The sequence below is a fragment of the Empidonax traillii genome, unplaced genomic scaffold (genome assembly GCF_003031625.1).
Source record: "Empidonax traillii isolate 1590-97213 ecotype Southwest subspecies unplaced genomic scaffold, ASM303162v1 scaffold12:size2584012, whole genome shotgun sequence".
Taxonomy (NCBI): domain Eukaryota; kingdom Metazoa; phylum Chordata; class Aves; order Passeriformes; family Tyrannidae; genus Empidonax; species Empidonax traillii.
The window spans coordinates 1300439-1325498 of NW_020955205.1; the positions used below are offsets into that span (position 1 = coordinate 1300439).

Genomic DNA, 25060 nt, shown 5'->3' on the forward strand with positions numbered 1-25060 from the left:
ATAAAATGCATCTCTGGGGCACATCCACGTTGCCCTCTCCCCAAGCTGCCAGGCATTCCCACATCCCTGCTCCCTCTCCTGCACAACGTGCATTTTTGCAGGATGGTTCAGCTTCAGCAACGCGAGTGGAGATTATCTTCCAAGCCTGGCTTTTAAAAAATCTGTTTTGCATAACAGCATCTTTTCAATCCTAAAATACAGCTTTCAGCTCTGGTCTTACAAAGAACGTGCAGAAAGAACCTTCAGGAGCCTGCAAGTGGGAGCACTGCTGATGTGGCTTGATTCAGTTGCTCTAAAGGAGGGAAGAATTCAGGTATACATCTATATTATGGATTTTGGAGCACCTTTCTAAGGAGTCCAGCACCTGATTCAGATTCCACTCCAGTAATCTGTCTAAAAACTGGATATTATCATGCACAGCCTGTCCACCGACTCCACACAGTGAAGGACACGCTGAGAGCAGGAGCAAGAAGCTGCCTGAGCTGTGGAGCTCTCCCAACTCCAAGGGGATGGACTGGCTCCAGTTTGGAAACAATATTTTAAAGAGCAGCTTCTCCTGAGGGAGGGGCAGGTGCGGGGACACAGCAGAGCACAGCCCAGTTTGGGGGAGGGGGACTCTTGATGGTTTGTAACTCTGCAAAATGGATTGGGAAAAAGGGACCTTAACTATCTACAGCCTGGAAGATTTAAAGCAATAAACACTAGGAGATGAGATGCAGGACTGGGTGGGACAGGCAGGGCAGGGCAAGGGGCCCCCCAAGCTGTTACTTTTTCTGGTGCGAGGTCGTGCGGCGGGTGCAGAAGACGGCGACGATCACCACGATCACGATGGTGATCACCCCCACGGACACGATGATCACCAGCAGCATGTTGCTGTCCAGGGGAGAGGTGGGACTTCCATGGGGACTGTTACTGCCTGTGAGGGTTCGAGATGGGAGAAAGGGGTTATTTATTCCATAGAAAAAGCAAGGAATGCAAACCAAAGGTGTCTGGCATCCCGCAGATGAGCAGGATGAGGTGGTTGCTCTGCTTGCATCTCTGGGAAATGCTTCCTTTTCTGTCATTTGCCATCTGTGTTTCTGTACAATTGTTGATCTATAAGAGGATTTATAGATCTATTCCCAACTAGGTCTATCCAACCTCAAGTTCAGCCGACAAACAGTTACCATATAAAAATTCAACATTTAGTCTAAGGAGTTAGTCTGGACCTTGCTAAAACTGCCTTACCACACACAGCCCCTTGGAGCCAGAACCACTGCACTCAGTAAGAGAATCCTACAGGGATCACTTTGCCCTGAAAGAATTATTTTACCAAATAGTGCTTGGCGTTACCTCAGGGCAAGGCATCCCCAGCACTAACCAGGGGAAGGAGGAAGAGGAGGCTTTTCCTTCCTAATATGTTCCTACTGAAATAATTGTCCACTTGTGCAGCAGCCCTTTAAAACTCCACTGGGAAGCAGATCTGCTCATGGGAACACCAGCAGAGCTCTGCCAGACGCTCCAGGCAGGAGCACCACGGCAGGGGTTACAGGACTTACTGAGTGGGAACGACCATGGAGAAAAGTTATGGAACTGATGCCAGGAGTGTTTTCTGGGTGGAAGACCAAAGTGAAATGAAACACCTGGAAATGGAGAAGCTTTGCAGCAACACTCACCTCCAAGAGGGGGTTTGTAGTCGGGTCCCAAGTCCACTGGGCGACTTCCCTTCCCTGCAGATCCTGAGGCTGAAAAGGCCGGATATGTTGGAAAGTTACACACACACAACTTTAGCACCTCCAAGTTTCTTTTAGAACTTCTCTGTGCCCCCAAGGGCAGTTTCTCCCCTCCTTTTCTCTCCCCACAACATGATTTGGCTTTGCTCAGCCCCTGCACTTCTCCAAGAAAAGAAACTTCTCCAGGAGAACTCATCAATTATTTCCTGAGTTATTATTTTCCCAACTCAGCTCAGGAACCTCTACTAATAGTCATTTTAAAAATGATAATAAAAATCATTTGCAGCAATTCACAGGTATGTGTTGAGGCTAAGGGCTCTGCCACACTTGTACTGACAGTTAATCATCCTGAACCTGGAATTATCCAGGTTTCCTTTCCACACACCCAGTTACAGCCAGTGTGGGAGAGTGGCAGTAAGTGGAGGATCCAAAGCACAGGAAATGTAATATTAAGGCCCAGCCTATCCACAAATCTCCACTTTCAACCCCATTCTCTTCTGCTCACAAGTGATAACGAAGCCTCACGAAACTGTTTTTGGTGAAACCTGAGGAATCCAATTCATTAGTTACATCCAAACCCTGGTTCTTTCCCTCTCTGCTTCCATAAAAATGCACTTCATGCAGACATTGGTGAGAAGATCACTGCAGGAGGGGAAACATTCAGCAAGGTGCAAAGAACGACATTCCTCTGGTTGTAGGAATCCAGAGTATTTTGCACATTTTTACAATGTTTTACCAAAAAAAAAACCCCAAGAAACTAACCAAGAAGTCAGGCAATTTGGCAGTTTCCCAATCAGGAGAAGGATTTTTTCAGTTAAAAATCCCCTTTAATCAAGAAGTAATAAGTGTTAAAGGATGTGTAACAAATGGAAACTGTGAACCTCAAGTCGAAGTCTGTAAATTAGTCACTGAAATCAAGACAAATGGCAAAACCAGCCAAAGGGAGCAGCAGGAACTCTGATTAAACCTGGGCAGGGTAATAAGGAGGAATGTTCTGTGTGTACAGCAGGAGCTCCAGTCTATAATGATGGAAATGATGTATTGCAGGACAAATGTGCCATGAAAAAGACACATTGCAGCTGGCAGGGCAGAGAGGACCCTGCACCCAGGGCTCTCCTTTGGCAGCACTGCCCTGACAATCCTGCAGCAGCAAGGAGAGGATTTTACAGCACGTTAAACAGCTTGTGTTTGACAGATTTGTGTCTGGGTGGCCACGAGACCTGCTCTGAGAAAATGGGGAAAACCCCTAAATGAATCCTCTGGATCCCTGAACCCAGCACTGAGGAGCTGCTGGATCTTCCACCCAGAGAAGCTGCAGGAGAAGGGTGAATAAAAATAACCAGCAGTGTTTTAGAAGGACAATTAGACACCCTGAGCATTTCCAGTGCAGCAGTTGGAGCCTTAACACAGGTGAGGCCATGGAAAAGGAGGTGGGATAGGAGATGGTTCCTGCTTTATGGAAAACAGGTATTTTCAAAAAACTAAATGTCAGACTATAAACATGGTTGGTAACAGTAACTATGCAGATATATAATGACATATATAAAATATCCTGCATTTAGGCTTCCCAAAAACATTTCACTGTGTCCTGTACAATCCTTTGTTAAAACAGCACCATAAAAAAGCAACATGGTACCCATTAACAGGATGAACTGCACATTAACTGATAAGAGTAAGAATTAGAATTGAAAAATCATTATTCATGAGGAATATTTCTAATGAGTTCTGCAAAGACCTGTGCTTGGCCAAGGGCAGTTCAATATCCTTCATAACACGAGGAAAGAGAAGGAAAATAATGCCCCTGAGTTTAACAGGTGACACAAAATCAGGGAACGGGGAAGAAGAGAGAGGATGTACAGTGCCACCTGCACAGGATCCTCCCAGGGACACCCTGAGTGATTTAGGATGAAATTTAGGCACCCAACCAAGATGCTTTTCAGTATCCAATTCCTAAAACCATGGATGAACAGCTTAAACCTCCAGGGAGCCCATCTCTTATGCAGTACAACCTATTCTAAGGAACAGTTTAGGACAGCATTTACTTGGGATTGGGTTTTATTCAGCTTGTGAGTCTCCATGGCACCCATCAGGTACCTGCAGCCACACAATGTATTTTAACTGTGTGTGACTTCAGGATGGGTTTCCAAGGATCACACACGTTAATCTTTGCTTCTGTACTAGGCCAGTGCAACTCCCTGAGATCTGACAGCAACTGTCACTAAGTCTGACACGAGCTCTGTGCTACCAAACTGTGTGGAAAACCAGCATAATGTGCTTAGTACAGAAGAAAAACATTAGAGCAGGGAAGGGAAAAAAAAGAACCATTAGAGCCAGAGGATCAACCCCTTGCAGTTTGGGTCCTTCCCAGTCCTGAGTAACTTGCTGGCTCTTTCCTGAGAGTCCCAGTTCAGTGATGCTGTCACAGAGCAGCTCTACAGCTCCTTTCCTGCACTTCCTCTGCCTTCTCCTTTCCTGCATTTCAGCTGCTGCCATGATTTATAATCTCTGAGCGTTCCAATAGGAATTCTGAAACAAAACTCTCCTGGCTTTTATGATTTACAAACAATGGGATAAGAATTAACCAAACTGTTACTAGAAGAACATGTTACTTCAGGATGGATGGAAGATGTAGTTCTCTGCTGAAATAGGGTTAGAACAGGGCAGAACAGAAAACAGCAACTTTTCCCTAAAACCTTCCCCAGTTCCCTCCCACTGCACCTGGGCACAGACAGTGTCAGGGAGAGCCCAGATCCCAGCTCCCACCTCTGGGACAGGGGCTGCATGTGAATCTCCTCCCTAACTCCCTCCTATCAGCAGTATTTGCTGCACAGGGGTAAAAGCACATTCAATAAATTACTGCTCAGTAACAAGTTGCAGAGCCAAGTCCAACCCTCTCAGCCCCTTTAGGATCTCTCTAATTGCAAGTCTAAGCTGTTTGCCAATGGTCTTTTAAACTCATCCCTTCAGAGTAATTCTTCCCTTTTTATTGGGCTTGTAGGTTATTTGGAAGAAAGCAAGAACAGCCCTGGGAGATTCACCTTATAATTCCATGTAGGAAGCCTCGAAGCTCCCATTTTCCAAGCAAACATTTGAAAGCCTTAAGGCTTTCAGGAGCCAGTGCCGGGTTCCTCGGGGGAGCCTGGACTCCAAAGGAGCTGACAGACAGAATCCTGCACAGAGCTTTCCAGAAGGAGCATCCTTGCCTTTCTAAGACAGCACTGCTGATGTGGAGCTCACAAACAGCACTGGTGCTGATCAAAGTCAGTTTGATCTCCACCCCCTCCTGCAGCAACAGGCAGGGGCTGGATGGCCCATCCCTGCAGGAGGATCCTTCATGGGACCCCTGACTACAGAGATCATTTTACATTCCCAACACCAGACCACAGACAGGACTCCCACTTCTTCCACTATTAAAACCACAACAGGAACTCGCCCATTTCCAGTCAGAGCAGCAGATAATTGTTTCATTTAGAAAATGCAACAGCATATGGACAGCAAAACCAGGATGGGTGAAGGATGGAGTGAAGAGAAATGCTGGCTGTTCATTTACCTTGGTCATTGGGCATTTTATCTGAGGACTCAGCTATGGGGCAAGCACAGGGAGGAAAAAAACAAGAGAGATCACAAGGCTTGAAGAGTGAGACAGAATTTCAAGTTTCACACAGCACAGGCAGACTGGCTACAGCTCATTTCTGACCACCAATACTCACGTGGAGGTGTCCAGGGCCGGGTTGGACAGGGCCTGGAGAAGCCTGGACTAATGGAAGGTGTCCCTGCCCATGGCAGGGGGTGGGACTGGATGATCATTAAGGTTCTTTCCGTCCCGGTTCTATGACATGTTTCCATAATAATAAACTCTTAACTTTTTCTTTCTCACCCCTGAGTACTTTTCTCAAGCTGTCTCACATTTGTACTATTTATCACCTGCCCACCACCATCAGTTCTTGACTCAGGAGCCTGTTGTGTCCCATGAGTTGTCCCTGCACGCCCCCAGCCCCAGTGAGCAGAGGTGACTCAGTCCTGGAGTGTTACTGCACCAAACCCGGGTTTCTCATAACTGAGGACCCAAGAGCTGTCACAGCACCATTAACCAAAGAGCTGAGCACCACCTGCACAGGGGTTAACGAGCAAGCCAACCGGGAATTCTGCTCCAGCCCAACTCCAGCCTGTTCCAGGGGGAGCACAGATTGCTCGCTCCTGGTGCCCTGGAGCTGTCGGGATGCAGGTGCCACTTTACCTTTGGGGGTTCTGAACTGCACGGCCTCAGACATGGGCCCCATTCCCTTGGAGTTGCGGGCCTGGATTTTGAAGTAATAGGGCGTGTCCAGGGTGAGCTCCTGGATCTGGTGGGTCAGCCTGTTCCCCACCACCGGCTCGATGACCCAGTCGTGGATCTCGGCGTTGACGTCCGTGCTGTAGTAGATGATGTATCCTGTGCCAGGGAAGAGCAGGAGAGTCACCAGATCCCACAGGAAATGAGGGTTAGGGGGTTTCTAAGGGTGTTCTCACTTTTCCCAGGACTAAGAAGGCATCCAGACATCAGCCACCCTTCCCATCTGTTACATGGTGAGGGAAAAAAGCCCTTTAAAATATCGAGATTATTTCTGACCACTGTTCATTGCACATGGGGAAACTGCTCATTACCTGCTCTTTACCTGTTTATATGTAATATAAGATAATGCTGTTGTTATCAAAACATCCTCAAAGTATTACTATTATAATACTAATACACTATTATAATACATTATTTAAACAATGTTCAAACCACAAAACATTCTCATGCACAGCTCAGCAACATGTGGTCAGTAGTTTTTAGTTATTTTATTTTCAGTGTATTAACAAAGTGTAAATACACAAAACAGTGTTTTCCAGTGTGTTAGCAAAGATGACAGTAATCTGAAGAGAACTGAGGTTGTCCAGGAAAAAAAGGTAAGGGAGCAATTTATGTTCTGTTATTGAAGGGCACTGCAATTGTAAAAATCAACATTAAGTAAAAGCTTTATAACTTCTTTTTATGCACAGCACACAGAGCCTCAGCATAAATTATATACTTGAACCAATATATGTGTGTGTGCATATATATATGACTTATTATTTATATTGCCTATATGCAATATCACAATGATATAATATAAATATTATAAATTATAATATATATTTTGGTGCATATATTTATATATTATTATTAATAGTCTTTTATATTATTTATATGGATTGTTTAGTATTTTATAATATCTATTATACATATATACACTTAATTTACATATATATATATGCAGTGACAGTTCCAAGCACTGTAGTGGCACAAGCAGTGACTTAACTTATGACTGTTCTAATTACTCAGCAGATTTAACGATGCACATCAGGAACCCAGCCTGGCACAGCTCAGTATTCCAAACCCATCCCAAGCACATCCCAGGGAGATGGGAGCTGCAAGGCCAGTATTCCACAGACAGGCTGCCCAGGGCATGGAATGACATCATCCCTCGGTTTTTATGGCACTACTCAATGCACAGAGTTAATGACTCATTAGTTAATGAGTCATTAGTGGAGCCTGGAGCTGTCCCTCTGCTTGGGGATGTTCCCACCAGAGGGCACTCGACCCCCACATCCCAAAAACTGCCTCATTCCCTGCAAAAGGGAAGCTCATGTTTGGTGCACTTGGACTTACCACTGAATTACCATTTTATTCAATGTTTTAACCTGCTGCTTATGCACAAATATGGACGTTTTGGTTCATCCTGTGTGGGTAACTAAGGTTGCCCTTCAGAGCAGACACTGCACGGGCATTTTTCCCTGGGAAAAGGTAACTGCTGATTCTTCCTCTCACCCTCAGCGTGAGATATTTGTGCCTGCCCTACCTGAAGGCCCTCACTGGCCACCACCAGCCAAGTCCTTTCACCTGCACTTCATATAAAGGCTCTTGTTTCTCCACTCAAACCTTCCTTCCCACAAAGAGGAAACATCTTGCTGCCTTTTCCCAGGGATCCAGTTCAGCTCAGTCTCCTGTCTGGAACTGGGCTCCAGTCCTGCCCAGTCAGGTGATCCTGCACCGTGGTCAATTCTGAGCACAAACCCAAAACCATATACTGCAAACTACATGCCATTAAAATCTGATTTAAGCTTAAAACCTGGCATAAAAACAAAGAAAAACGGAAGTGAATGATTTCAGAAAGCCCTTTGAAATGGGAATCCAAACTGAAATTACAGACAGGAATCAGGAGTTATCACTTTCTGTACAATGATTTATCCTGCGTGGCAGTGATGCACTTAAAGGCAAATAACAGTTTACTCCTAATGGTTCTGTCAGGGGACTAATAAACTGCCTTTAAGTCTGCTCTGTGACACAAAAATGCCACAAGGATGACAAAGAGCACTGGGATGGCTTCTCCTAAATAAACCACTGATGGGCCAGAGGCATTATGGACCATTTCTGGAGGCCTGCTATTAGAACAGCACAATCTGAGGAAGGCAAAGGTTATGGAGATATTTAAACTTCCAATTATATTTCTGGTTCCACTCCAATTTCCCACTGCAGTTAGTTTAGATCTTAATATATTTTTATGAGGTACGAAAGTAAATAATTAATCTGAGCCGCTACAGAGAGGGACAGAGCAGAGAGGGAGCTCTGGGCAGCCCTGGGCTGAAGGCAGGAGAGGTGACAGGGTCACACAGCCCCCCCCGGGCTGCCCCCTGCCCCTGCCCACCTGTGATCTTGCCGTTGGCCTCCGAGGGGGGCTGCCAGTTCACGATGATGGTGCGGGGTTTGCCCTCCTTGCTCACCACGGTCACGTCCTTGGGAGGGGAGGTGGGCACTGCAAACACACAGAACCAGGCTGTCAGTCCCGCTGGGTACAAACAACCCCCTCAGCACCCTGGGGTTGTGTGTTTTATAGGAATGCACTTTGTTTTGGTTTGTTCTGTCGGGGTCCCCTGGAGTGCAGCACCTCCTTCCCAGATGGAGCTCCCCCTTCCCAAGGCACTGCTGTCACCACATGCTGTGACTCGGACTGAGTGAGCCCAGGTGTCCCCAAACACATGGATCTCTGGACAACTGGGGTCACTGACTTCTCACCTGAATGTCTTCAGCCATCAGAACAATCATACAAACTTGTGAAAGAAATACATTTTATATAGGTAGGCACGTGAAATATCTCCCTGTTTTCAGGTTTATGGGACTGAGACCCAGAGGTTGTGGACTCCCCATTCCTGGAAGTGTCCAAGGCCAGGCTGGACAGGGCGTGGAGCAACCTAGTTTAGTGGGAGGTGTTCCTGGCCAGGGCAGGGGATGGAACTGGATGGGCTTTAAGGCCCCTTCCAACACAACCCCTTTTGAGATTCTATAATTCCAGAAATGCCAACTTACTACTTAAATCCAAATCAGCAAAGTCAATTCACCAGCGATTTCAAATCTGCATTGCTGACTGACTTTACTGAAGGATTATTTGTGATTTGGAAGGAAATCTGCACCACAGAAGCATTTGAAAGGCATTTGCTGAGCACAACTTGGGTTAACTTGGATATTGGATATACTAATACAATAATAGTAGCCCTGAGTGCCTGCAGTGCTTCCTGCATTTCAAGAGCTTTATTTAAGTTACCAATTAGAAATTCATCCCTCCATCCTCTGAGATGGACCCCTGGTATCTCTGTGTGAGGAACAGGTGGGAACCAGGACAGCCAAAACCCAAAAGTTACTGTAAATATTACCCCAAATACATAAAAATAAGATTCAGAGGACAAGAAATGAGGACTTTCCCATAGGAAATCACTAACACTGGGACCAGGATCCCATATTTTCCTTCTTCATTAGTTGAGGAGCAAGTCCTACACAATGCTGCCTACTCAGGATATTCCAAAATAATGAGCTCAGGAATTTGGCCAGTAATACAAATCACAAGATCTTTTATGAGAAAATATATTTAGCCTTTTTTTATTATTATTATTTTTCTTAGTTCCCAAGTTTTTAGGTCACATCTGCAAATATTCTTTACAACCACTTCAACTTGAGATTTCCTATTTAAATGCAACGAGACCTCCTGCATCACTGCTCATGTGCTTTCCGAGGTTCAAATTCCCTATAAAGATCTTTATCTCTGCGAATTTTATAGTCCCTGCCCTTGGTGTGGAGTTGTGGGTGAGGACTGTACATGTGTCAGCAAAAAGAGCTGTTTTATAGAGTGCTTTAACCTGGGAATAGTCACTGGGATGGGAAAGGAGCCTCAGCCCAGAGCTGGTCCCACATCATGGAATCCCTTCCAAACACCACAACACTGTTTTCAAAAGCAACTGAAGCTCACTAATGGCTGATGAGACTTCAGAGTAAGTTCAGAGATTTCAGATTTTATGCAGGTTTTGCTTTTTCTCATGCCTTGTTACAGAACATTTGGAAGCTCTCGCTAATTCTTTGCACGCTTGATTTTTTGGCTGTATTTTAATTTAGCATAGGAACTCCAGGCTCATTTGGATGGGCTTTTTGTCCTTTACAGTTCATCTAAAGAGAAACCTAAGCATAACAAGCAGTAAATTTAATTGCACAAAGTTCATTTAACACTGCAGGATAGAAAGAGCTAATGAGGGGCAGGTCAGGGGAGAGGGTCTGGCCCTCACAGTTACTCCGTGGGCCCAAGGTTTTCCTTGGCAGCTACAAACCCTTTTCTGTTCTGAGCGGGAATTTAGGGCTCATTTGGATGTCTTAATTCCTACTGGGATTTTTTTGTCTTCATTTGCCTCATGCCCCTCCTCACTCTGTCACATAATTATCATCACACAGCACATTTTAATTATTATTTGCTGAAGTATTTTCTCTGTATTTGCTATTAACGTGCTCTTTCTGAGACATTTCAAGCACACACTTTATTCTCTCCTGCCCATGAACTGTGGTACATTATTCATCACTTCTCTGTAATTTGATGTAAATTCTCCTGAACGCAATCATCCCTTGGAATTTTGAAGTATGTTGTTGTTTTTTTAATCAGAATTTCTGACTAAACTACTCAGAAGAACATTCCCTCCCGACCCCCCTGCCACCACCACCAAGTATCATCATCGGAATCATTTACAAAACAAAGCTGGCAGAGCTGGCCTGATTTCTTTCTGCTCAGCCCTCCCAGAAGCCCAGGGGTACCTAGTTCGAAGGTGGTGCCATGTGCTGTCATGCTCCAGGTGCTGGATCTGCGCCCCTTGGTCACCATCACCGAGAACTCGTACAGGGTGTTGGGCTTCAGCCCCGTCACCAAATAGCTCAGGGTGGTGGCATTGGCAGTCTGAAAGAAAGGCAGGTGTCAGCAAGGGCTGAGCCATCAGTCACAGCTCTCAGGTGTCTCCACCATTTCCATAACCACAGTCATTAATCCCGGGAGGTTTCTTCTCTCTCATGCAAATTCATCCATCAAGGATTAACATGCAGTTGTTTTACCCTCAACTAGAGATCCTCTCTGCAATCAGCACGAGATTTAATAGCAGTCAATTATAAATTAAGAAAGGCAATACAAGGTCCAGGGCCCACTTGTTATGCAGTGGCTAAATCATTGTTTACCTGGGGGGTTAATTTACAGCATTTCATTAACTGGTCTGGCTGGGGAAAACAACAAGCCCAGCTAATAACAATCCTGATTGAAACCTGGAGCTGCCTCTCAAATTCCTGCACAATTATATTCTTAAATATAATAAACAATCAACTAAAGATACACTAGTAAGACTGAAAGAGAATGAAGCTTTACTAATACATAGACTTCTTCCAGAACAAAATGGTTATCTAGGATCACACACAAAAAGAACAGGTTTATCGAACAGAAATTTTAGAATTTCTAAATAAGAATTTCTATATAGAATTTCTATTATAGAAGATTTTACTAATTCTTTTGGACACTTGACTTTTTGGCTGTATTTTAAAAAGAACTCCAGGCTCATTTGGATGCGGTTTTTGTCCTTTACAGTTCATCCACAGGGAAACCTAAGCATTATAAGCAGTGAATTTAATTGCACAAAGTTCATTTAACACTGCAGGTTGTTATATATAAATAGTGGAATTTGTAACTCAGCCCTTTTTAAATATCTGGTATTTGCTATACATGGCTTGAACATCAACAGAATGTACTGGAGGCTGTGGGAAGAAAAAGGAAATTGCATTTACAGTTATGGATATTCCTTACCTTGACCTACAATGATCTAAACATGGAGTTAAAGAGTTGTTTCAGTCTTGGACAGGGCCAACAACTGGGTACAGCCACTGCCTCCAGAAACAACATTTCCAGCTAATTAATTTTCAAGGTAAAGGCACATTTTGTGAGTAACACAGTCCAAATTCTGCAAGGAAAACCCTGATTTGTCAAGTATCAGGGAGAGCCTTTTTATCCTACCCTGGGTTGAAGTCCAGGAATTGTGATCCGAGGGATGACTGTGCTTTGTGCCAAGTATTCTGCTCGTTCACCAACATCACAGGGGTGGCCAGTCATCAAGGACTCATATAATGAATTCAAATTAAATCCTCTATTAACCTTAAACCTTCACTTGGTACCCCCTCAGTGTAGCTTTGGAGTAAGTGGATTGTGGCTGAGTGGTTGTGACAAAGCTGGACCAGGCACAGCTCCCTGGGAAAGGAGGGAGCTTTGGGTTGGGGCAGCGAGGGAATGACAAGTCCAAAGGAGAGCAAGGCAGCTCTTGCATTCTGAGCTGCCTTACCCCTGAAATGCACACCAGCTCTTTGTCTCTGGAATGCCTGTGGGAATTCCAACAGCACTGGAACATTCCCTGGTTTATAGTTCTGGGTCTATCCTGGCTGCAGCCGGGCTCCTGTCACAGGTAAAGTCCTGGTTTTCCCTATGGCTCTGAATTCTGGAATCTTCTAGTCCCCCTGCACATCCCACTGGATGTAAATGACACATCAAACTTCTCAGCTTTCTCCATTTTTTAATACCACTCCCTGTTTTTAGGATCCCAGCCTATCCCACAGTACCAAACCCCACTCACTCTCCACAAATAGTACCCTGAACAATTTATTTCCCTAAAAGATCCAAGATAAGGTTTAGTATTTTTGGTTCTGCTTAAGAGGTGCTTGTTGGATCCCAGGGAGCTGCCGGACAACCCCGGTCCCCAACACAGGCTCTTTGGAAAACTCTGATCCACATCAGGGCAGCAACACAGTTCAAAGCACAGTGGAGCCTTTTAGGAACTGTATCCCTTCTGTTCCTGTGTTTACAGGCTCCAGATTGACACAACCTCTGAACAAACAGAGGAAAAAAAAAAGGCTCCTTAAGGTGGAACCACTTGTGCTGGGAGCACAGAGCCCCTTCAGCAGCAGTTTGGGAGTGCCAGTGAGAAACAGGGGGCAAAGGGAGCAAATCCAATTTATGGATGAGAGGGATGGATGAAACCACAGAGTGCTGAACAGACGCAGCTCTGGATCCTGAAGAACAGAGTTTCTGTGCCCGAGGCTGAGGAACAGTCATGGGATGTGGATTCTCCAAATGTCCCGGGTGCCACAGGATTAGAGCAAAGACCCTCAACTTCTGTCCTTTCAGGCAAATGCCTTCTACCATGACTGATTCTGAACTATAATCCATCATTACATATTGGTTTTGCTCCACATTAAACTTGTTACCCACTGGCCACCAGCACCAGGGATGGTGGGAATAGTTCATTTACCACTGAGGGTGGGGTTTTTTTAAGCAATCAACTAAAGAAACTGTAGCTTTATTTAAATCACTCCTGAGACATCCTCTGCACATGACTCAGGAATGTGGGCTTGCCTTTAGAGGAGGAATACACTTATAATAATATCTTTTCATTTCAATAAAAAAAAATCTGGACTATAACAAGATGGCTCTTCAGGAACATAAAGGGGACTCCACTGGCTGGGTATTTTAACAACCAGTTCCTCTGAGTCTCATTGCAAATATGAAATTTGCAGTCAGCTCCTTTGAGGCCTCCAGATAACCCTGGAAATTAATAAAAAAATCCAACCAACCAACTAAATGAACAGAAACCCCAAATCCAGTCTCCAAATCAAAACAGATGAAAATGGAGGAAGGCAGGGACATGATAAAGTTACTGTTGTGTATTTTGCATCCATTTGTTTCCCAAAGGAAAGGTTCAACTCAGCATGAACAGAAAAGGTTGTAAAAGGAACTGAGAACCACAAGAGGCAATCTTTTCCCTGCATGACTCACCCCCAAATTCAGGTTCTCTGCTGGCTGGGGGAAGAGACAGAGAGTCGGTAACACAGACCTTCCAAGTGTCCAACTGTCCCTGTGTCCCTGGCTCCGGAGCAGAACACCCTTCTGGCAGCGCTCTTCCATCCGCTCCCACAGCACCGCAGCTCCAGCGCTCTCACCCACAGGACACCAAACCACCCTGGAACAATCCTGCCCCTCCTGGCACAGCTCTGCAGGGTGTTCTTACCCTCAGCTGTCCCCTCACCCTGGCTGGACACACAGAATCCTCGTCCCTGGCCCCTGGAGCTGCCAGGCCCAGTACCTTGTACTTGGTGTTGGCCGGGATGTTGGTTTTCCAGCGCACTGTGTAGTACCGAGCGTCCGTGATCTTCTGGTTCTTGGGCAGAGAGTTGTCTGCCCACGTGATCCGGATGGTGTCGTGGCTCAGGATGGAAGCCTGAACTCCCACCGGGGGCATCATGGGAGACGGGTCTGGCACTGGAGTGTATGGAGCATTAATAACAAACAAATCAACCTCGGAAGTGTCTGGGGAATCGATGGGCAAAGAGTCGGGGATTACAATTAAAAGGGGAGGAGGTGGCATTTTAATGTAAACCAAAACAAAAAAGGGGAAATGCAGGGTAGTGCAATGAGATGGAGGGTGAGGAATGGAGAAAAAGAGAGAAAAGCCAGAGTTAATAGGTGACATCAGACTGGTCAATAACATCACTCTTGCATCTCTTCCCTTGTATTAACAGTAAGACAACACAGACATGCTGGTATAATAATTAATGGTATTAGTGTGCAGCGCCCTCAACCACAGCCTGAGAACCCCAAACACACAGTCATTTTAACTTCATTTTCCTCAGAACATCTACTGAGTCCTCTTCCAGAAAACAATGAGAACAGAGAAGCTGGACTCCTCCTGGATGGGGAAATGTCACTTCACACCCAGGGAGCTCCCAGCAGCTTTTAAAGCCTGTTATGGGCATCGAGTCCCAAGTATCAGACAAGTTTACAGTAACTGTGAAACTGCAATTCGTGTCCTCTAGAAAATCTTTAAGGATTTTAGTCCTGCTCTCCAGGACTAAACCAAAGTGCTGCACCTACAGCAAACCCCTTGGTGGTGCCACCAGGGAGCCCTCACATGGCAACACCTCACCCGTAAACAATCTCCTCTGCTTAAACGCTTTCAAAATTAAAACTTCCAACAACTTTTTGGTGTAAGTAGCAGCAGAGTGAGACTTAGATAGTAACCACACATCGTATTCAAAAACTCAGTGTAGAACACCAGAAAGCTGTATTTGCCCCTAAACCCCAAAACAAGGGGCTGTGCCTTTAGAACGGCACCCCCAGGCTCTGGGCCCACATAATGTTAATGCTGGGAACAAGAACATCTATCAGCAGCTGACAGGTAAGTTCTGTAATTTCCAAACGACCCCGGTTTCAGGTGGTTTAACGTGGAACGTGTGAGGCAATCCCTGAGCAGTGAGGGCAGCCAGTTAAAGGGGTTGGGAGCACTGGGTGGCACTGACAAACAGACTCTTCCACCTCACACCATCACACTGCAGCAGCTGCGCAGGACTAGGAAGAGCCCCTGTTCCTTACCAGAGTGGGGCCGGGTCACGGCGCTCTCGTACAGAGGGATCCCTTCCCCCACGTTGTTAAAGGCTTTCAGGGTGATCACATAGTGGGAGCTCGGGTCTAGAGGGGAAAAAAAGAGATTAGAATATCGAATGAATCCTATTTTCTGCTTCTCCATACCCTCTTTGTTCAGTATTTCAATTTTTGACTGAAATAATATATGAAATAAGTTAATTTGAACGGAAAGTCTCCGTACAGACCTTCTGTTTGTGTTCCCAGAATCCCAGACTGGTCTGGGTCAGAAGGGACCTTAAAGTTCCTCTCGTTCCCCTGCCACGGGCAGGGACACAACAGCTCTCATCAGTGGGAGTCTCTAGTCACAGCAAACCTCCCTTAAGTAACAGCCAGAAGAGCAGTGAGGAAAAACAATTTAAAATGAACATTTTACGCTGCTCTACTACAAAATGACTCAAACCTCCGATTTTATGGGATTTCTCAATATTAATATTTCTTTGGCTTTCAGGCTATTTTACCCACCACAGAGAATTCTGTGGAGGGGTGAATCTATTTTCCTTTTAAAGTAGCTGCCAGTGGATCTTGGTGACATTTTAGCTTCTTTCTTTGCCTGAAGCCACCCTTTCTGCAGCCCCAGCTGGAGAACGAGGGGTCTCAGCATGGAAGGGGTTGTGACAAGGGCTGCAGGAGGTGAGAGGGGCAGGGCTGGGGATCCCCCTGGCTCACCCAGGTTCTCGATGGTGTAGTATCTCTGTTTGTAGTCCACCTTGATGGTCTGGGCGTGGGGGGAGCCGATGCCGTAGCCGATGGCGTAGCCCCTCACCACCACGTTCTGGTTCTCCGGGGGGGTCCAGCTCACCACGATGCTGGTGACCAGGGGACGGACGTGCAGGGAGCTTGGAACCTCAGGAACACGAGTTTCTGTCGAGGGAAAACGATGGATCTCAAGGCTTTCTCTCCAATAAAGGTAATTCCATGAAGAACATGGGGTAGGGGAGGCCAAATGAAGCACTTCTGCTCTGTGTGCAATGAGCACATTCCAACGGGAAGAGCTTTGGTGTCCAAGGGAGAGCAAAGAGTTCCAAGAAACAGAGCTCTGGATACTGTTGTATTTTAATAAATCTTCTCTTCAAAAGAAAGGGTGTTTGTACTGAAGAAAGTATCACATCTGCTCAGGGCAGACTTTCTGAATGGTTGTGCATCTTGTTACCAATTTTTCCAAATACGGATTAGATTTATCCCATCCTTCCCCTCCACAAAGTAATCTACTTCCAATTCCATCATATTCCTTACTTGTGGGCATTAAAGTAATTATACTAAAAATCCCGACAAGGAAAGGAAAGTTCCTGAGCCTGCTGTAGCATTAAATAGGATATTCCAAAGCTCTGAGATTGCACCCTGCATTTCTCCTACACTTGTCGCTGCCCAAATCCCTGGTTTCACATAATTCACAAAATACAAGCAGAAACTACACAGCCAAACTAAAAGATCAAAAAGCAGAGAGTTCATATCAAATGTTCAAACCCTACCCCCAAAAATCAACACTAATGTCTTCCCAACCTTCGGAGAGATGAAATGTGGGTCCTTGAAACCAGGACTTCCACAACATGCCACTGTAAGACTCTCATGTTTTTACTGGAAGGTTTTTTCCCTACTGTTGATTCGAACCTAAAAGCAACCTCACAAAAGTTCCTACAGTGTCCACTTTGGTTTAACTCCTCAGAGATGAAATAAGACTTCTGTCATCCCACCAGAGCCGCTGTGTGCCCACGGATTATAAACAGTTCCGTGCAATAGCAGACTGAGCTCCCCACTCCAAAATAAAAACAAGGACTTCTGCTTCCTGCAGGGATTTCATTTTAATGAAACATGCTGCATTTCTCTAAAACCATTTAATAAAGCACCACAATAGGATTATTTGGATCATAATACAGCACTGCCCTGTGGGCCGGGGTGGGTTTCTGGTCTCCAGCTGACACAGCCCATCAATTTTAAAGTTCACAACTATTAAACACAGCAAAGCTCTAACTGCAGCCTGTGAGGTGACATTTTTAACTGCACAGAAGTTGGTGCACAGGGGGTAAACTCTGTACAGAAGTTTAACACCTCCTGCTCTGCACTCCTGGGGCACCTGCACCAACACAGGACTGTCACACTCCAGCTCCCCTGTACCTTGAGGAGACTGTCAGGTGAATTATTTTCTATTTAAATTCAAAAAGCAGCCATGGAATGAAAAGAAATTATGCCTTCCCTGCCTACTGAACCTGAGAAATGCAAGATTAGCTGTAAATACATTTGCATGGTGTTAAAATTATCCACATGAGCTTCCTAGAGAAAGAAACCCAAAAATACACATCATCTCCCCAATGTGCACATACAGAAAGTTCTCACACGTGTACACAGAATGATCTGAACATCAGGTTACCTTGTCTTAACTGAATTTTCATTACTTTATTCATTGGAAAGAATATGCAGAAAGAAATTCAGATTTCCAGCAAGGACTGCAGCATTCCAAATTTAAATGACAAAGTCAACAGAGAAGGAAAAGGTTCCTTTCTTCTCCCTCCTTCTGCCCTATTTAAATTTAAATTTAATCCTGATGCTATCCTCTGGCAAAGTATTGTTAACTCTAATTCAGGGATCTTTTCATTACCTCCTGAAGTGCCTATTTACAGAGCTCTGCTCCAGTTTGGGGACCTCGTGGCTTCTCAAAGCTCCACAGTTGTGTCATACCCACTTAGGGGAAGACAGACACACAGATGAAAGTGATTTCAGCTCTGAAAAGTCATTTGAAATATCTACAGACCTGAACTGCACTGTTAACACTGGAGCAGTGAGAACAAGGATTAAGTTGAGCATCAGCCTTGCAGGGTACAGAGACCGGAGCAGGGGCTCTCCAGGGCTCTCTGAGCCGACTGTGAAGGATCTTCCAACAGTGGAGAGCAAATATTGAAACACTTTCATTATTTCATCTTTCAGCTGCCAGGAAGACTGAACCTGAGGCCACACAGATGTGAAAGACACGGCTGGATCCTGTGGCATTGAGATGGAATGACCCTTTCCGTTCCTTCCACAAGGCCAAGAGAGAGTGGCCCACAAAAAGCAAAAGGGAACTTGACTGCAACCCACTAATTAAAGACTTTTTGGAAATGGGAGCAGCGCACCCAGAACCACCAGCTCCAGGTAGGCAGTTCCAAAGAGATTTCCCCCCAGCCATCCTTTAAAAATAGACTTTTCTTCCATTTTTACTGGCTCTTGGTCAGATCTGGGAGATACTCACAGAATAGCTCCTGAATTGTGCAAGAATCACATTGTGATTCTTCCCACTTGTAAATTACTTCACTGTGGGAAAGACCAAACGTCTGGACCAACTATGAGAGGTCAAAATTTGTCACAGAGAATTTCCTACTTTAATTGTTAAACTTGACACTGGGAAGACAAGCTGTTACCCTGGTTCTGTGTATCCCACATCATGAATCCATGGATTTGGTGGAAGAGATTTCACTGCTGATAGGAGATACGGCCTGAAAATATAATCAATCTCCCTTTTCTCCTCAAGTGGCAAAGTAACAGTTACTGTGGGTCAAAGAAAGCACAGCACCAATGAAACATGGGGGTAGGACTGCAAAGGGCTGTGGGGGACAATGCTTTTCTTTATTTATTTCTTTCCAACTGTAGCACCTCATTGTCACTCATAATTGGGTATTTTACACTTAGTGCCAATATACAGCACCAGAAAGTGTAGAAGCAGGGTTTCATTCCAAGCCATTTTGTTGACTTGGCAAGAATTTTCTGTTAAAACAGAAATTAACTTAATAAAAATTGAATCATAGATGAAACCCGTGGTACAATTAGAACACGGTAAAACCGATGGGTTTGCCTTTACAAAAGGCAATGAAATTCCAGTGTGCCCTGACCCTGAGCTGTGATGGCTGTGATGCCCCTGAGCTGTGATGGCTGTGATGCCCCTGAGCTGTGGGGGTTGTGGTGTCCCTGAGCTGTGGGGGTTGTGGTGTCCCTGAGCTGTGGGGGCTGTGATGGCTGTGATGCCCCTGAGTTGTGAGGGCTGTGGTGTCCGTGATGCCCCTGAGCTGTGGTGGCTGTGGTGTCCCTGAGCTGTGGTGGTTGTGATGCCCCTGAGCTGTGGGGACTGTGGTGTCCCCCATCCCAGTGCTGCTCTCACCGTCCAGGTCGCTCTCGAAGGTCTCTGCTGACACCCAGTCGGTGGCAGGGCCGGTGCCGTTCACGGTCATGGCAGCCACTCGGAAGCTGTACTCGGTGCCTCGCTCCAGCCCTGGTACAGGGACAATCCCAGGGATCAGCACGGGAATTCCCACCACAGGCAGCAATCCCAGACCCGACTGACACACTGGGATAACCTGATGGAAACAAACCTTCCACCCCCCACTACCACCGCAGCATCCCGAGGTCAGGGCTGGGAGCAGCCCCTCACCCTCAGCCAGGGGACACCAGGGAGGGGACACCCGGGGCTGGGATATGGCCCACTGTTCCACAGGCTGCTGGAAGGGACTCTGAGGTGCTGTGTGCAGCCAGCTATAACTCACAGCTCCTAATTAGATTTAATTACTAATAACATCCACAACTAAACCTAGGGGTGGCACAGAAGCAGCAGGTGAGCAAACTCACCTGCAGCCCACGCGACCTCAGAACCCACCAACACCCGTCTGGGACGTGACTCAGTTTGTCTCCCAAGGCAAGACCCTCCAGAATCATCCCTCTGAGCCCTCTAAAAGCCCCTACCAAGCCCCCCTTGCCAAGCCCTGCTCACCCTCGATGAGCTGGGACAGCTGGGTGCCCCCGACGCTCTCGGTGACGTCGCTCTTGCGCGAAACCTTCCGGTAGCGGATTTTGTAGCCGGTGATTTGCCCGCTGTGGGTCCCTGCGGGAGGGGGCTGCCACTGCAGCAGGATGCTCTGGGGAAGGCAGCACAGCAAGGCATTGGGAAAGAAGATTTTAGGAAAGCCTCTTAAAAAATGTCCCCATTCACACTGACCAAGTGTTTAATTTTCTCTTCTGAAGTGTCCAGGACAATACAAATGTGTGTTGGTGAGTGCACACACTGTAAACAACAGTTAGTCAGCAGGAATTCAAGCTCTGGTCCTTCAAGCTTTTGTGCCTGATTAAATCCCTTTTATCTGCTGTACTGTCACTGTCTTATTGCATCCCATGTCCAGTCCACCACTGGATTGGAGCTCCCAGCCCTTCAAGCCCCACACTCAGATATTCTCCTGCTGGGCAGCTCACACACAAATTGTTCAAAAGCAGCATGGGAGAGAAAAACAGACCCATAGCAGCTCTAAAATGTGGTCAATCTAAGACCCACCAGCCTTAATTTACCCATTACCAAAAGGAGATTCGCCACATCTTACCTTGGAATTCCGCACCTCCAGCGTCAGATTCTGTGGTGGAGCACTGGGGACTAGAAACATCAAAGGAATTACAATTCCAAAATTTTCAAATATGGTATTTCCATACCCAACCACTCTCTGCTCTCATTCATTATGGAAGTACAAACCCTTCTGGTTTAAGACACTTTATAAAGAACCAAATCCTCCCAGCGGTACTTTCTGACACACAGTGACTGGCTGGGGAGGGTTCTGTGTTTTCATCACAAAGGACTCTTTATGCGAGTCCTTACTTATCACAGCTATCTAAATAAAAATGTTTGATATTTAAAGGTACATCTCACAAACTCTCAGAGATGAGATCCCATTCAGTCCTTTCCCAAAGCAAACCTTTAATTAACACATTGCTTGATTGGAGGAACCCACATTTAGAATTCTGGCCGTGGTTTTTGTTATCGTGATTTTCTGTAACAGGAAAAGCTCAGTCACCACCTCCCTGTGACGCTGAGGGGGGGAAGGACATGAAATAAAGCCAAACTTTCCTTGCTGGTTGTTTGATGCAGTTGGTGCCTATTTTCAGAACAACCTCCAAGTCATGGGTTGTACAAAGAGTGGTCAATTATTAATGCCCATATTGCCAACTTGGTGAGAGACAATCAGCAGGACACCAGAAAGGATACGAGCATGTGAATGTAATCATAAAAATGTATCTCCACACATGCACGGTGCAGTTTGTCACAGGATGGTTTGGGTTGGAAGGGACCTTCCAGCCCATCTAGTCCCACCCCCTGCCATTGGCAGGGACACCTCCCACTAACCCAGGCTGCTCCAAGTCCCATCCAACCTGGCCTTGGACACTTCCAGGGATGGGGCAGCCACAGCTTCTCTGGGCAAACTGTGCCAGGGCCTCTCCACCCTGACAGGGAAGAATTCCCTCCCAGCATCTCATGTCAAACACTCCCACAGGAAAAGCACTGCCTGGTGTTGCACAGGACACAGAAACCAGGCAGGCAGGAGCACCAGGACGCACTCAGGGCTCAGAGACTGGGAGAGAAACGCCTTGGCTGGGCTGTGATGCAGAGATTACATTTCCAGCTGTAATCCCTGATCAGGAATTCCATGAGAAGCAAAGCAATCCTCACAAGCAGCACATAAACCTTGGTTTGAATGGTAATACCTGCAGAGCCATCCCTGCAACAAGGCACCGGAACAGATTAGGAGCAAAAACCTACATCAAAATGCAGATGTTGTTAAATCACGGCTAAAGGAAGCTTAGGGAGAAATCCCTGCAGGGAACAAGGAGATTGCTCATGGACACTGCAATAAGAAAACACAGGAAGAAAACGTGCATCATTTCCTCAAAGATTTGGGAGCTTGCAGGGGGAGAGCAGCGCGGTTAAGTAGCAGGTTATGAGATTGAAAGCAGCAAGATGACATCCTTCAGAGAGCTTTAGGAAATAAATATCTGTAGCTTAAATGTGAAAACATAAGATTGAGAAGAAAGAACTTCAGGAAAACGTGAAAATGACATTATCTCTAATAATGAATTCTTCAAACAAAGGAGCTGGAAGCCCTTTAGAGAAATCAGTTAGCAAATGGTCAGGGTAGGAGAGAAAAAGACAAAGATAAGGCCACACAACTCCCTTTGCATTTGCAGTGTGGGAAAGGGAAAGGAGAGGTTTCCATGATGTCCTTACAAGAGACTCACAGGATCTCTCCAACTGAAATGTCAATATAAGGGATTCCGGAAGAGTTGGACGTGAGGAACAGCAGCCTCTTGCCAGGGTGAGGTGCAATCCATCCAGGATTTCTCAAGGAACTTGGGAATTAAACAGCTGCATGACTTATGTACCTCTCCCAAGTCACCTCGATACTGGGAGATGGTAAATGTGATGCCAGTACTACAGTGGGATCCACTCCAGCTCCCAGAGTGTCAGAAAACTCTATGAGGCAAATAAACTGAAGCAACAATAAAGCATGACATTTAGAGGGAGTAGGAGTAATAAGAGGAGTAATAGCATGTATTTCTCACTTCTCCAAGGGAAATCCCACATCACAAACCTGCTGGAGCTCTCGAGGAATGAGGCAATGAGGGGATGGCACAGAAGTGCTCACCAGAGTGAAAAGCTGCTCAAAATAAGGGCAGGAGCAGGCTGGAAGGGATGTGGTGGGAGATGAGCTGTGGAGCTCCCTGCTCTGATCTGATGGTGAAGAACTGCAGAAAGACCTTGGAATGTTTCCACCTCAGTGCTCAGAAGCAGCCAAAGCCAGTCAAATGCAAGTAATGCCTCGCTTGAGTCTTTGATACCATTACAGTCCTGTCTACCTCCGTATTTAAAAGCACATAGGAGCAAAAAAACCCTGGAGAAAGGTTCAGAAAAGGGCTCTGAAGGTGGAAACAGCTTCCACAAGAGAAGGGGGTAACCACTGCTGTGACTTGGGAATCTGGAAAACGGGTAAATGAGGGAGAACATGGCAAAGGTCCACGGAGGGAGGAGTGGGACAGAGCGGGCTGTGGGCACTGGTTGCTCCCCCGACTCAGGCAACGAGTCACACTAACACAGAGCAGGGGCAGAACGGACGAGAAGCGGGGACTGTCCAGAGGAAATTTATCTGTACAATCTTTGTCCACTTGGTGTTGTGGATAAAAGGCTGGTGTGGGTTAAAGGAGATGCTGACAGGGTTTTATGGAAGAGAAACTCAATTAGCAGAACACAGAAACCACCAAAGAGTCAAGAAGTGCTCCAGAAACAAGCTCAGACCCAGGCAAAATTTGGGACAATACGTCTCTCTGCTCCTCTGTTCTACTTCTGGTCACTCCTGAAGAGATGATTCCAGGCTCCACTCACTTTCCATATGGCTGTGCTTATATATAAAAATTACGAGTTAACAATAACTCTGATCGTTCTGCAGTTGCTCGTGTGTCTCTATTTGCTCACATTACCTCTTGATTTGCCTTATAAAAAATCCTGGCACCAGGTCCTGCTTTCACCATTATATGCAACAGATTCAATAATACTCCTGCTGGAGTGCAAACAAAGACATGCAATATTTCCCCACAGGAAAACAACTGAAATGAAAACACTCCAAAAAACAAAAGTTTGCTGATATATGAAAATGTTGGAGAACCTAAAAAATAATTTGGAGCTGTTGCACAAATTTATTTGTGTTTTTGTCTGCTCTCAATACTTCGTAGACTGAGCAGTCCATGAAAAAACCTGCAGATGCTGCAACGAAGGACACCATTGTTCCACAATCACAATCCCAGATACTTCTGCAGGTGCAGTAATTTTCCTTCACCCGGTTTGAAAGGCCCCTGGGGAATTTTGACCAAGAACAGGCACACGCAACAACAACAACACTACTAATAAAACAGGGCAACAAGGAACAAAACCCATAAAAGTCTGGTTAAAAATTCACTGGAAGAAAATTGCCGGATAATTCCTGCACAGTTGACATGGAATAAGGAGCTTTACCGTCTGAGAGGGTGCGGACGACGACGTCGTGGGTGGAGACGCCGGGGCCGTGCTTGTTGTAGGCGACCACCCGAAAGGTGTACTCGGTGAACTTCTTCAGCCCAGTGACCGTGTGGGACAGCCCTGCCACATCCACGTCCTGCCCAGAGTAAACACACACCCCGTCAGGCCCACACCGGGGCTGCAACCACTACCAGTGCCTGAAGAATCCCCGTATAACACCCTGGAACCCTCCGAGCAGCACACGCGGATTAAACCTGCATTAGAAACCCCCAGCATTTGTGAAGATGCCCAAGTGTGAGTTTACAAGAGAGAATTCTCCCTGTTCTGTTTAAATCCTGGACACTGGCTCCGTGCGTGGAAAGGGAGCTGGAAACTTGCCTGTTAGCAAAAAAATTACGGCTATACCTGGAATAACGGGATGCAGAAACAGAAAAGGCATCAAGGCCTGTTTTAAACTGATGTAAAAAAATACTTAAAGGCCAAGGAAAATACATTTTACCCTTTGCTTTTTAAAGCTGGAATCATACTGATATGCAATGGGATGGGAATGGGGCTGTGATGAGTGGGATTAATCCTCGCTATTCTCAGGTGGCAGCCTGAACTTCTACAGAACACACTGGAGGTTTCGGTGGAATCATCAGAAAATTTAATCCATCAGATGCTCAGCAGCATCAAAATATCAATCACTGGATCCAAGAAGTCAAGAAGTAAGAACAGTTGAGATTAAGGATCATGCTAAAATAAGTAGT

At 45.9% G+C, this 25060-nt stretch overlaps 1 protein-coding gene across 1 annotated transcript in view; it reads right to left on the minus strand.

The window, feature by feature from the left end:
• NEO1 (neogenin 1) overlaps positions 1 to 25060 on the minus strand; it is a 170002-nt gene that overhangs the window by 14806 nt on the left and 130136 nt on the right. Inside the window, exons 11-23 of the mRNA XM_027888907.1 lie at positions 24309 to 24447; positions 20857 to 20906; positions 20256 to 20400; positions 19650 to 19760; positions 16193 to 16387; positions 15476 to 15571; positions 14190 to 14413; positions 10840 to 10978; positions 8420 to 8527; positions 5950 to 6144; positions 5263 to 5295; positions 1656 to 1724; positions 769 to 916 (exon numbers count right to left, since the gene is read on the minus strand). Of these exons, the coding sequence (XP_027744708.1) occupies positions 769 to 916; positions 1656 to 1724; positions 5263 to 5295; positions 5950 to 6144; positions 8420 to 8527; positions 10840 to 10978; positions 14190 to 14413; positions 15476 to 15571; positions 16193 to 16387; positions 19650 to 19760; positions 20256 to 20400; positions 20857 to 20906; positions 24309 to 24447 (1652 nt within the window). The remainder of the gene's footprint in view (positions 1 to 768; positions 917 to 1655; positions 1725 to 5262; positions 5296 to 5949; positions 6145 to 8419; positions 8528 to 10839; positions 10979 to 14189; positions 14414 to 15475; positions 15572 to 16192; positions 16388 to 19649; positions 19761 to 20255; positions 20401 to 20856; positions 20907 to 24308; positions 24448 to 25060) is intronic.